This window comes from Hylobates moloch, unplaced genomic scaffold, assembly GCF_009828535.3.
Source record: "Hylobates moloch isolate HMO894 unplaced genomic scaffold, HMol_V3 SCAFFOLD_17, whole genome shotgun sequence".
NCBI classification, from domain to species: Eukaryota; Metazoa; Chordata; class Mammalia; order Primates; family Hylobatidae; genus Hylobates; species Hylobates moloch.
In genome coordinates, this window is record NW_026652292.1 from 79,552,213 (window position 1) to 79,565,873 (window position 13,661).

A 13,661-nucleotide genomic window follows, 5' to 3' on the forward strand; every position below is an offset into this window, starting at 1 on the left:
GGTTAGCGTGTCTTTTGTATCACACAGACAGCTCCTTCTGAGCCCCGGGAATGCATGGGCCATGAGGAACCCTCTAGGAAGAGGCTGAGTTCCTACTTCCCGGCTTCCCAGTGCAATCCGCACTCTGGACACAGCCTGCCTTTCCTCCCCATCCCGCCGGTCCCCAAACCAAAACGAGACTCCACCATTTGGGGCCAAAAAGGACCCAAAACCAAAATGAGACTCAACGCCACTAGAATCTGGAATCCCAGAGACACAACAAAGAGTGATTAATTCCTGCTTTAAACCAGGGCACAAAGACACAGGGAACAACGCGTGCCCCGTGGGGTCACTTCCACTGTCGGCTTTGGGTGGGCAGGAGTGACAGCCCCCACCTGCCGGGCAAGTGGTGGGAGGCGTGTGTTGGGGGGTGAGGAGAGAGCTGCATTGCCATCTGGTGGCTCATGTTTGCTTAGAAATGAAAGAGCAAATCTGGTGAACTATGAGGACCGTCCCTGCATCTGGAGAGTCGAACTTACTGGGAAATGTTGGGGAGCCGTCATTTTTCCCTCATGAATTCCTTTTATTTTATTTCTTTATTTTTATTTTTTTTTAATTTTTCATCTTTTATGCGTATTTTCCTAAATTTTATATAGCAAATAGATGATAAAACCACCACACTTCCTCATTTTGTAAGTTCAAGTCAGATATGAGATGATCGTAAGCTAGTATTCCTGTCTAAGAGGTGATTTCTTTTCTTTGTTGTTGTATTTTTTTTTTTTTTTGAGATGGAGTCTCACTCTGTCGCCCAGGCTGGAGTGCAGTGGTGTGATCTTAGCTCACTGCAACCTCTGCCTTCCGGGTTCAAGTGATTCTCCTGCCTCAGCCTCCCAAGTAGCTGGGATTACAGGCATGCACCACCATGCCAGGCTAATTTTGGTATTTTTAGTAGAGATAGGGTTTTGCCATGTTGGCCAGGCTGGTCTCAAACTCCTGACCTCAGGTGATCCACCTACCTTGGCCTCCCAAAGTGCTAGGATTACAGGCGTGAGCCACTGCGCCTGGCCAGTCATGAATTCATTTTAAACTGCGCACAGCTTCCCTCCCCTGAGGGGACTAATCAACAGAAGGTCCCTGCCCAGTGCCAAGTGTCATGTGTCATCTCCCTGAAACATCCTCAAAGCCCCAAGGACTATATGGCGTTGAGTCCCATTTTCCAGGGGAGACAGACTCTGAGAAAGGAAGCTCCCCACGATGTAGCTGGAAGCCAGGGGCTGTGGTTTGCACTGGGTCTGCCTCCTGGGAGGGTTGCAGGTCCCAGGAAGAAATCACTTTTTCTCAGACCAGACAAGCTAGAGGAAGGCATGAGGCAGGACAGCTCCTGCCTGCGTGCGGGAGATAAAGACTGTCTCGAGGACTTTCCACAATAACCTCAACAGAAATTCCTTCTCAAGGACCCAGCAACTGAGATGAGATGCTCTCCACAGAACACCTGCCCAGTGATGGCGTCTCCACCAATGAACGGACGCCAGCTCCGGCCTCGAGCCTCTGCTGCCAATGAACTCTGTTTCTAGGCAGCTTATGTGAAATGCTTTTGCTAAGACGAGCTTCCCTTTACCCTCTCCTCTTCGGGTGCATATATGGCTTGCTGCAGCCATGTATCTCGGATTAGAATCCTCTTTCCTAATTCCTCAGTACATTCAACATATTTGGAGATAGTTCTCTACGGTTTGTTTTTTAGGTCGACACTCCTAAAAGTAACTGGGTTTAATACCAAGAGTGACCCTAGATGGCGTGTGGAAACACAAAAATGTCCACACTTATTCCTGACCTGTTAAACCTCCTCAACGTTCAGCCCTTGAGCAGATGACATGCTGGTGGGTGGGAGGCCTCCTGCGCCGCCTCCTCCCAGGCCCTCACACAACCAGCCCTGCTTCATGTCCATTCCTGACTGTCCAGGGAGGTGCTCCATTCTTGCCTGTCTTGTGTTCCTAATTCCCTTTTTATTTTTATTAATTTTTTTTTTTCCAGAGAGAGTCTCACTCTGTCACCCAGGTTGGAGTGCAGTGACGCAATCTCGGCTCACTGCAACCTCTGCCTCCTGGGCTCAAGCCATTCTCCTGCCTCAGCCTCCCAAGTAGCTGGGACTACAGGCACACACTGCCACACCTGGCTATTTCTTTTGTATTTTAGTCGAGATGGGGTTTCACCGTGTTGCCCAGGCTGGTCTCGAACTCCTGAGCTCAGGCAATCCGCCCGCCTGTGCTTCCCAAAGTGCTAGGATTATAGGTGTGAGCCACCGCACCCGGCTTATAGCAAAATTTTGGAATGATAAAAGAATTTTGGTCATTGCTCAGGGTTTAATCAAATAGGAATTAACTTGCCTTTGGATAAGAGAATCATGTATAGCCAGATTTTAAAAAATGCACAAAGATGGCCAGGTGCAGTGGCTCACCCCTATAATCCCAGCACTTTGGGAGGCTGAAGCGGGTGGATCACAAGGTCAAGAGACTGAGACCATCCTGGCCAACATGGTGAAACCCCACCTCTACTAAAAATACAAAAAAATTAGCTGGCATGATGATGCACACCTGTAGTCCCAGATACTCGGGAAGCTGAGGCAGGAGAATTGCTTGAACCCGAGAGGCAGAGGTTGCAGTGAGCCGAGATCGCACCACTGCACTCCAGCCTGGTGACAGAGCGAGACTTTGTCTCAAAAAAAAAAAAAAAAAAAAAAAAATGCACAAAGACAATCACTGGAGACAGTAAAATCTAATCTCTCCACTGGATCGTTCAGTTAAAGGACTGAGGTCGAAGCTCTTTGCCTTAGATCTGGGTCTGTTGGATGACAATGAGCAATTTCATAACCCGGTTTGCTCTCTTCCCCTTTCTAAGGGGCAGACCCCCTCCTGTCCTGCACATGTTAATCACACATTTTAAGGCACCAATCTGAGACAAAATGGGGGGTTAATAAAAGGCCAAGGTAGTCAATCCCAATCTTATAGCCTACCAGCACAGAAGACACAGCCCTCCAGGCAGGCTGTTCAGGCCGGGTGCCATGATGGAAAGCCAGTCACTTACTGTGGCTGCTCCTCCTTTTGGCCAAGCCTCAGTTTCCTCACTTGTAACCCAAGGGAGCTGGTCTGGACAATTTCTAAGGGCCCTAGAGTCTACCTAGCCCATCCCGCTCTGATCCCTCTTGGAGGTTCATGCTCTACGCTTCTCTGGTGGAAAGGCAATGGTAGAAGTCATCATTTCTGGAAACTCAAGAGATTTCATTCACTTTTTTCCTTCTTGGAAAGAGGAAAAAAATGCACAAAGTACAGGACCTATTGCCATGAGGGAGGAAGTATTTTAAAAGTTTGTATAACCTGATCACTGATTTGTCGGCAAGTCACAGGAAACACACTTTTTGTAAGATTCCGTCTAAAAGTGTCCATCCAGTTGTCAACGTGGGATGTGGCTGTTTGCTTTAGGTACATCTGGACAAGAATGTTTAATATAGAAATGCCTTTTCCCATCGCTAGTGACTTGATAACAATTCCCATCATGTGCACAGAACTTTACAGTTTAGAATGCACTTCCATATTCGGTATCCCGTGAAGTTCCCACGGTCAGCCTGTGGAAAGGGTGGGTTGGAGGGAATTGGTCCTGTTTTGCAGATGAGTAAACCGAGGCTCAGGATGGTGAAGCAACCTGCTGTCAGTCACCCAGAAATCCCAGGAGGAAAGAGAGGGGAGACCATGTGGCCCTGATTCCTGCTCCATGGCCCAAGCAAGCTGCTCCCTGCGCACCTCCCAGGCAGGTTCGCGTGGAGCAGAGCTGGGCGTCAGTCCCTATTTGCTTATGCAAGAAATCTCCGTAACCGAAGGCGAGGTCACCCATCCCATCAACAGAAATCCTCAAAACTCAAGACTAAAGTCTGCCTGAGGAATAAACGACTGATTCAAGTTTGTTCTATATTCCAAAGATCAGGCCTGGATCAGATTGTGGTTCTAGTAAGCCTCTGTCCCTCACCATCTTGGCTAAAGTCACACTGGCTGCATAATTGAAGGCGCCACCACCAGGCTCTTGGCTATCATCCCATCCCAACCCCTGGCTGATGTGCATTAGCCTCGGCTTCATAACACACAGAAGTGTCCTTACTCAGACATAACCTTTATCGTAATTTGTAAGAAGAGGACTCTCAGGAGGCTGCTAGTAATTTGCATTTAATAGTCAGACTGCTAAGGGCCTTGGTGGTGCCTTCACTGCATTTATCAGAACACAACAAAAGGATGCATTCAGAAGCAGATGGGTATTGACAGGCATGCGGGGCAAACCACAGCAGCGGGAGGAATCCAACCGTACCATGCTGTCTGTAGATAGGGGGTTTCCTATAGATGTTATCTTTTACGCCAGTGTCTGGGGAAGAAGAAAGAAAAAAAAGGAGAGAACAGGAGGGTAAGCAGCAAGTTGTGATGGTTTCTGTCCTACAGCTTTTTGTAAGCAACAAGCACTCACCCAGATTTAGAATCATCAGGCAGGAACCGGCACCCAGCAAGCGACAGACACCCAGGCCCCAGATCAAGCCTCCCTGACTCCAGATGCCACCCTCATCTGCAGGAGATGGGGCAGCAGCCAGGAACCTCGTGGCCCCCCGGGAAGTACAGCCAGTTCAGACAGCCCTTTTCCTTCACCCCATTCCCAGGAGGACAAGTGTATCTCCCTGCCATTTGTGGGACTTTGGAAGAAACTCAAACACACATCGGTTTGGGGTTGTGAAAACCCGTCTGATGGTTTTAAAGAATCTCAGCGTCTGGGGAGCAGTGGAGGAGCCTGGAGTGTCGTCTGGTGCCTGCTGACAGTTTCGGTGTGGCCAGACGCTGGGTGCGAGGAGCCCAGCTAGTGTGTCCCGGAGCCTACCTGGGACGTGGAAGTGGCGAGGCGCCTGCTGGTAGGTGGAGGGGGGCGGCTTGCTGTCAGAGAGCACGGAGAGGCTGGGGGTGCTGCGGCCACTTTCACTGCCTCCAGACGGAAGGGCAAAGGCAGCAGATAGAAGGGGAAATGGGAAAGCAAAGTAGAATATTTCAAGCATGAAAAGCTTATTTGCAGTGAGCCCCATCTCTCCTGTCCAGTGGAGCAGCCCAGATCCCCTGCCCAGGGGGAGGAGTGTGGGCCTCATCCACATTCCCAGACTGTGTCAAGGACTTGCTAATCCAACCCTGAGTTGAAGTCTGTCCAGGTTCCCAAGGCAGAGGAGCGACACTGCTGAGGGCACAGGGCTGGGCGGTGAACTAAGAACACCTTAGGGAGTTCACTCCATCTGTGCCTCTGCGTCCTGGCTGGTGTTTGAATCCAGCCAACCGCAAATTCGCCAAAACAAAGGCCCCTCTTCCTAATTATCCTTGTATATAAACATGCTCTTTTCCTTGAGAATCTACAAATTAGCCACTCAGAATAGGAAAGCACTAAAATGATCAAAATTATCCTTAAAAGCCATTGAGTAAAATTTTGCCAGCTGCAGAAGAAAAGAATAGTATCCATCCATTACCACATTCTTTTTTTTTGGGGGGGGGGGGGGGTGGCCAGGGTCTCACTCTGTCACCCAGGCTGGAATGCAGTGGCACAATCACAGCTCTGCAGGGTGCAGGCTCCACCTCCTGGGCTCAAGCCATCCTCCCACCTCGGCCTCCCAAGTTGCTGGGACCACAGGTGTGCACCACCATGCCTGGCTAATTTTTTTAATTTTGTAAAGATGGGGTTTTGCCGTGTTGCCTTGCCTGGTCTTGAACTCCTGGGCTCAAGCAATCCGCCCACCTCTACCTCCCAAGGTGCTGGGATTACAGGTGTGAGCCACCGCGCCCTGGCCACATTCTTAAATACAACTGTTTTTTGGCAGATTAAATGGAAAGCATTCTCTGACCCTGCTTCAATTGCTGAGCTCACCTGAAACTATAATTCTGTTTTGTGAACAAGGTTGGATTATCAAGTCACGCATCCAGAGGGCTGAGGTGACCCAGGTGACATCCCTCCCCCAACACCTGTTTGGGGAATGAGGTGACAGACAGATGCAGGGTATTGAACACTTGTGATGAGAAGGTGTACGCTCGCGGCAGAAGACACTCCCAAGGCCCCGTTCCCCCCGCCTGCCAGCCCCAGGAAGCCCCTCAGCACTAGGCAGCAGGCTGCAAGGGGAAAGGCGCTCTTGACCTGAGAACGTTCCCTCAAGCTGCACAGCCTTTCAGAGCAGCAGGACCCCGCGGTGACATCGAAATGAAACAGAAACAGAACTTCTACAGTGGGTGAGTGATATGCTGGGCCTGGAGGTGGACTGGCCGGGGACCCCACAGTGGACTAGTGGGGAGGGCTCGACAGATGCTGGCCGGAGGGGGCTCTTGCCTGGTGGTGGGCTGCATGCAGCGGGAGGTCACCTAGGAGCAGGGTGGCCCCAGCCAGGCTGATGCCATAGAAAGGACTGCAGGCTCTAACCTTGAGCATTTTCTCCTGCCTGGGCATGGCTGCTGATTTTGCCTGTCAATGCTGATAGAGCATCAGATAACTGCCCTTCCCTTAGCAACCTCCCTCCAGAACAGCATGGAAGCTTCTAGAGCCTCAGTTGGCTCTACAGGTGCCCCTGCTGGCTGTGGCATCCTCGCTGGTCAGGTCATGCTCGTCAGGATGCTCCACGGTGGACTCTTGCCCCTCCTGGTGGCAGCAGGGGCCTCACAGCAGGGAGACTGGACTCACGTGCCAGGAAGGGACACCGCGGATTCCTCCTACCAACTACAGCTGTGCTAGACCCATCCCCAGTGGCAGCAGAACAGGGTGGGTTTTAAAAACTGTACCCACACGAACTCTGAACACAGGAAGATGGTTCGCTTCAGGCACCATCTCTAAGTTGTGTGTGCTCTTGGCACAACCGGTGGACTTGGGAGGCCCGGAAGGGCTCGTTTCTTCCTATCTGGAATCATGGCCCCTGATCTGCTTCAGCCCCTCTCAGTGGGCCGAGGATCTAACACATCACAGTGTACCCGTCCCTCCCCGGTTCCCAGCCACAGCATCCCCTAAGTTTCAAACCAGAGTCTGTGGACACATGTGCACGTCTATTTGAGGAGGGTCCGGAGACGCATCAGCTTTCATCAGATACTTGGAGGCGCCTGAGGCCGCAGGGAAGCTGGGGACACAGCCATGGTGGGCCACCTCACTCCAGCCCCCCGGAGCCCTCTAACACCAGCCCGAATCCTGCCACCTTGGTCCCTCCCTCCTAGCACCCCACCCTTCGACGAGTGTCCTCTCCAGGGCTTCCCACCTGTCCGGACCCTTCCTGGGTCCAGGTTCAGGCCCTGCCTCCTCTGCTCAGCCTTCCGGGAGGACTTGGTCTGCGAGGACCTCTCCCTCGTCTGCACTCATGCCTGCCTGCTCCCTGTGAGGCTTCGTTGGAACAAAATGCATTGCCAGCTTCCACCTGGAGCACTGTGCTGCTAGGCTCCCATCCCAGGGGCTTCTGATATGCAACAGACGGGGATGCTTCCGCATCCTTTCACCTGGGATGATGCCTGTTAGGAGAGGAGCAGCCTCAGACCTTTCGAAAAGTCTTCCTTCTCCTCCTCCACTTTTTCCTCCTCCTCCTCCTCTTCTACTTTTTCCTCTTCCTCCTCCGCCTCCTCTTCCTCTTTTTCCTTTCTCCTCCTCCTCCTCCTTTCTCCTTCACTTTTTCCTTTCTCCTCCTCCTCTTCCTCCACTTTTTCCTCTTCCTCCTCCTCCTCCTCTTCCTTCTCTACTTTTTCCTCTTCCTCCTCCTCCTCCTCTCCTCTTCCATCTTTTAAAAATTTCAGTAAATATTTCATTAGGAACAGCTTCAGGTAGTCTAGGGGGCTCCCGCACCCTCCCGGCCTGCGTCCCTGCCGTCCCGTCTCCCATCACTAGGGCATGCCCACGGATTGGTGCCACCTGCATGCCACATGGGACTGAGGTTTCCCCGGGTGTCACCTGATGTTCTTCCACTCCAGGATCCCACCCAGGAAACATGACGTTTGGTTGGCACGTCTCCCAAGCCTCCTCTCCGCTGCGACCTTTTGCAGACGTTCCTTGTGTCTGAGGACTCTGGCAGTTTTGAGGAGGGCTGCTGAGGGTTTTTGCCTGTTTTCTCATGGAGACACTGGGCTTACGGGGTTGGGAAGGAAGCCCACGAGGTGAAGCGTCCTCACTACATCCTATCAAGGGCACCTGCTGTCAGCCGAGCGGACCACTGGCCGTGGTGGCCTTGCTGACCGGGTCATGCGCGTCAGCCGTGGTGGCCCACTCCACGGTGGACTTGCTCCTTCTCTCCCTCCCACATGGCGCTCCTGGGAAGGAGCCACTCTGTGCAGCCCACGCCTGTCCACATGTCAGGAGTGGGAGTTACGACCCCCTCCTGGAGGATGAGGCATCTGCTCGCGTTATTTGGAATTCCTTTGTGTGGGAGATCTCGCTTTCTCTCCATTTATTTGTTTACTCAACATTTACGTAGCTCCTTGTGGACTGATGGCTCTTGCTGTTATACTCTAGTTTACAATCCAGTGCCACATCCTTCATCGTGGTGCTCCCAGTGGCCCACTGTGTCCCTGGTGCTGGCTCAGCTGGCTCCTGTGGAGCCTCCTCCAGGTCACACCGCAGAGAGGCCAGCTGGCGGCCACGGCAGGCCAGGTAGGATGATGCCCATGCTACAATGCAAAGCCACATCCTGGGTCCTCGACCACAATCACCCTGAGGACGATGCTTCAGGGATGAGGCCCTTTTGCAGCTGAGGGAGTGGCCGCTCAGCAAGATGAAGAGGCGCTGCCGGGGTCTGGGCAGTGGAGGGTGTGGGCCTGGACCTGAGGCTCCATCCCAGGGCCCCTCCTTCCTTCCTTCTCAGGCCAGGGGTTCAGAGTGGGCCCACCGCTCAGCACATGGAGGCTGCCTGGCCAGCGGCCTCCGCAGTGCCGACTCCCCTCCCAGCCTGCACCTGCCTGCCCCCGCTGTCGGCTCCTCCACAGGGGACACACCAGGGACTGAAATTCACACAAAAGTGCCCATGGCTGTGGCCAGCACCTCTCTGGAAGCTGGGTCTTGGTGGGAAGGTGCGCCGGGGGTGAGGCCCTGCCAGCATTTCGTTGGGGGTGGGGCCAGGCCTTGCCTTGGGGAGCCGCCCCCGTACAGTGCCGTCCAGAGGGAAACGTCCACTGAGAGGGGCCGGAGATGCTAGAGGAGCCGGTGGAGCAAACAGGAAGGGCTTTCCCCGAGGGCAGGTGACGCTGCCTGGTGTTCAGCTGACCCCTGGGGGCTGCCACCAGGAGGTCCTAGGCTGGGACGCACTGGAGCCCATGGCTGCAGAGGAGGACAGGCACCTTTGTGTGGCCTCCGAGGTCGACCCAGGAACTGAGGGTGAACACAATTTGTGAACGGACCCTGGGTAGAAGCCTGACCTTGGGCTCTGCCAGAAGGAGCTTGGGGATCTTGGCCAGTGGCTTTTTTCTGAGCCTCAGTTCCCTCGAGAGTACATTCTGGAAAGAGGCTGGGTGTTCCCAAGGTCACAGACAGCCAGGGGAGTCTAGTAGGGGCAGAGCATGGGTGCCAGGCTCCCCCACACCAGACACCAGAGAGGAGGTCAGGCGGCTTTGTGTAATTTCTTTTTTCTGTTTTTTTTGAGATGTAGCCTCGCTCTGCTGCCCAGGCTGGATGGAGTGCAGTGGCTCAGTCTCAGCTCACTGCAACCTCTGCCTCCTGGGTTCAAGCAATCCTCCCGCCTCAGACTCCCTAATAGCTGTGACTACAGGTGCGCCACCATGCCCGGCTAATTTTTTTATTTTTAGTAGAGACGTGGTTTCACCATGTTGGCCAGGCTGGTCTCGAACTCCTGACCTCAGGTGATCTGCCCACCTTGGCCTCCCAAAGTGCTGGGATTACAGGTGTGAGCCACCACGCCTGGCCTCGTGTGATTTCTGAACAAAGGGCACTGGCAGGCAATGTGGCCGGGGGAACCAGGGCAGAGATGGGCATCAAAGAAGCAAAAACCTGGCCCCACCCAGGGGAGGTCTCAAAGGGACGGTGCCTCCTGCCCCAGGAGACGCTCTTGGAGGGGCTGTGGCATAGACGGCTTCGGAGCCACATTGTGGCGGCGGGGCGGGTAGGTGGGCAGCCTCCAAACTCTCTTCTGCTACAAGGCGTGGAAGGAAGGGGAGGGGTTGCCAGTCCTTGGCTTTTCTCCTTGGCTGTCTCGGGAGCTGAGGAGGGGGCTGCTCCCCAGGGGGCCTGTCCTGGGCCTTCCTCACCCTGAAGTGGTAAGAATTAGACGGTAGACACTCAGGACGGGGCAGAGGAGGGGAGGGTCCCGAGGGCCAGCTCTGGCTCTAGGCCCCAGAGGCTGCTCACAGGGGCTGCCTGGGGAGTGGGGTGAGCCCGCCCTCGGCTCTGGCCACACCCCTCTCAGGGACTCACAGTTGGGACAGCCACACCAGAAGGAGGGCTGAAGGTGGGAGGAGAGCCGGGTGTCCAGCGCCTCCTGGCACGGAGCAACAGGAGAAGCGGCATCTCCTTGGGCGCCCCGCCATGACTCACCCAAATGGTTGATTCACTCTGGGTTTCGGGAGCGCCCCCTGCCACACGACTGCCATGGACCACACACAGCAAAGCCCCTGCTGGCCATGCTCCTGCTCTGGGGAGGGGCCCTTTCTGGCTTTGCCCGTTTGTTTGTTGTTGTCTGAGACAGGGTCTTGCTCTGTTGCCCAGGCTGGAGTGCAGTGGCACAATCGTAGCTCACTGCAGCTTCAAATTCGCGGGCTGAAGCAATCCTCCCGCCTCAGCCTTCTGAGGAGTTGGGATTACAGGCATGCACCACCAGGCCCGGCCTTTTTTTTTTTTTTTTTTTTTTTTTCCAGACAAGGGGGTCTCACTAGGTTTCCCAGGCTGGTCTTTAACTCTTGGCCTCAAGTGATTCTCCTGCTTGGGCCTCCCAAAGCAGTGGGATTACAGGTATGAGCCATTGCACCCAGCTGAGGACTTTGCTTCTTCTCAAAGGAATCGGATCATCCCAAAGCTGTAGGGACAGGTCCCCAGAAAAATGAGGACGGCCATGTCCATCAACGGCCAGGAACTCTCTTCTCCGTAGGCCACGGGGCCCGCCCAAAGCAATGATGATGAGGTACACGGAGAGGTGTGCAGGTCCGAATGAACCCCGTTTGGTGACCATCCAATGATGGAGAGTCCAGCTGCCTGCCCCACCTTCTCACTCCCTGTGGCCTGGGAGGCTTTTCCAGAGGCATTCCCAGTCAGCAGCTGCTCAGGATGGGGAATTACTGCATCGCTTGGGGAATTGGCGAGAACATCATTGCGGCCTCCTCTAATGTTCTGAGTGTCTTTCTGTGGTGTGCCAGTCAGCTGGGGCTGTGTAACAAAATACCACAGCCTGCGTGGCTTAAACAACAGGCATATTTCCCCTCACAGAGCTGGAGGCTGCACATCTCTGAGCCAGGTCTGACAGGGCGTGGCTTCCCTGAGACTGTTTTTCCTGGCTTGCAGACATCGCTGTGTCTGCAGTGGCCTTTTATCTGAGCGTGTGTGTCTGCAGTGGCCTTTTATCTGAGTGTGTGTCTGCAGTGGCCTTTTACCTGAGTGTGTGTGTCTGGGGCGCAGTGGCCTTTTACCTGAGTGTGTGTGTCTGCGGTGGCCTTTCATCTGAGCGTGTGTGTCTGCAGTGGCCTTTTATCTGAGTGTGTGTCTGCAGTGGCCTTTTATCTGAGCATGCATGTCTGCAGTGGCCTTTTACCTGAGTGTGTGTGTCTGCAGTGGCCTTTTATCTGAGTGTGTGTCTGCAGTGGCCTTTTATCTGAGTGTGCGTGTCTGCAGTGGCCTTTCATCTGAGTGTGTGTGGAGAGGGAGCGAGCTCTGGCGTCTCTTCTCTTCATATAAAGATGTCAGTTCTATGAGATCTGGGGCCACCCTGAGGACCTCATCTAACTGATCACCTCTTTAAAGGCCCCCCTACAGATATAGTCACATCAGGGATTAGGGCTCTATGAATGTGGGGGATGCATTTTTCAGTCCACAGCATACAGGAAAACATGAGCACGGCCGTTTCCCTGTGAGACCTGCATGTGGGTGCCCGTGCAGGGATGTGGATGGTTCATCCACTCCGGGAAGAGCTGAGAGTTGGAGCCACACTGGGTGTGAACCCTGCCCTGGGCCCAGGAGCTCTGGGGCTATGGAAGAGTCAGGGCCCTCCGTACAGCATAGCTTTTGCTCCTGAACACAAACCCTGAGAGCACCTGTGCCCCCCGGCTGACGCATGAAATCAGAGGTGGTGACTTGGGTAAGGGTTCTGAGGACAAAGCCTGTGGGCGGGTATGCAGGAACCCTGGTCCCCTTTTCCTGTAGCTTTCCAAGCCCTCTCTCCCTTCTGTTCCTTTATGTAACAAGGTACCTAAGTTTTCTTTCCAGGAACATTTGCACACAGACACACGGAGCCAGACGCACAAGACACACACAGTGAGAGGCACAGGGCATGAAACAGGGGCTCCGGTGAAGCCATGCGGCAGACATGGACAGCGAGCACACAGACGCTGGGCATGGACACCTGTGAGCACCCACAGCCCACAGCACTACGTGCCTTACCTCGGAAGTAGGGGATGTAATGATGTCTGAACACGGATGTAGGGCTTGGGTGTTGGGACAGGGAGAGGCAGCTACTGGTACCCACACTCACAGTACCAGCTACGGGGTAACAGAGAGCAAGTGAGAGTCAACCTGGGCTGGCTGGTGCAAAGCCACACATATTCCTCATCCCCACTCTGCTACGAACACTGTTGCTTCCTCTTTCGAGGAATGCACACCTTTTTGCACCTGAAGGGGGTCACCAAACATGCTTTAGACCACTCTCCTCCAGGAGCGAGGGAACCGGACCTCAGAGGACCAGGCCTGTCGCTTAGCATCGGGGGTCTCCTGGGGATCAAGGACTCAGCTGGCGAGCAGTTCAGGGAGTGGTCTGCCACCAGACATCGTCGCCGGACTTGCCCAGCAAGATGCAAGCTTGGCTCTCGGGTTAACCTGGGCCAAGCGCAGTCAACAAGCCCAGGCTGTCCTTGTGCTATGGGGGTTGAGCCAGCAAAGGGCCCTTAGGACGAGGAGCTCAATAAAGTTGACTGCCCTTAGCTCACCTGCTCACCTGCTCGCTCACTCATTCATTTATTCACTCATTCATTCACTCACTCACTTACTTGCTCACTCACTCAATCACTCATTCACTCACTCTCTCATTCCATTTGCTCACTCATTCATTCAATCACTCATTTACTCTCTGACTCATTCATTAATTCATTCACTCACCAATTCACTCATTCACTTGCTCACTCACTCATTCAATCACTCATTCACTCACTCATTCCCTGACTTGCTCACTCATTCAATCACTCATTTACTCACTGACTCATTCATTAATTCATTCACTCACCAATTCAGTCATTCACTTTCTCACTCACTCATTCAATCACTCATTCACTCACTCATTCATTCCCTTACTTGCTCATTCAATCACTCATTCCCTCACTGTCTCATTCACTCATTCATTCATTCACTTGATCACTCACTCCTTCACTCACTCACTCATTCATGCACTCACTCATTTGCTCATTCACTCTCTCATTCACTCATGCACTCACCCCTTTACCCACTTTCTCAACATTTAT

General features: G+C 53.6%; 1 protein-coding gene across 4 annotated transcripts in view; it reads right to left on the minus strand.

Annotated features, from left to right (window-relative positions):
- ABLIM2 (actin binding LIM protein family member 2) overlaps positions 1 to 13,661 on the minus strand; it is a 190,650-nt gene that overhangs the window by 48,982 nt on the left and 128,007 nt on the right. For 2 of the 4 annotated variants that reach the window (XR_009210479.1, XM_058430059.1), the window contains 3 exons: positions 12,592 to 12,690; positions 4,885 to 4,986; positions 4,330 to 4,383 (listed from right to left, as the gene is read on the minus strand). The exons of the other annotated variants lie outside the window; for them this stretch is intronic. Coding sequence is in view for 1 of the 2 variants with exons in the window: in XM_058430059.1 (XP_058286042.1) it covers positions 4,330 to 4,383; positions 4,885 to 4,986; positions 12,592 to 12,690 (255 nt within the window). In the remaining variant the exon portion in view is untranslated. The remainder of the gene's footprint in view (positions 1 to 4,329; positions 4,384 to 4,884; positions 4,987 to 12,591; positions 12,691 to 13,661) is intronic. 4 annotated transcript variants of the gene reach the window in all.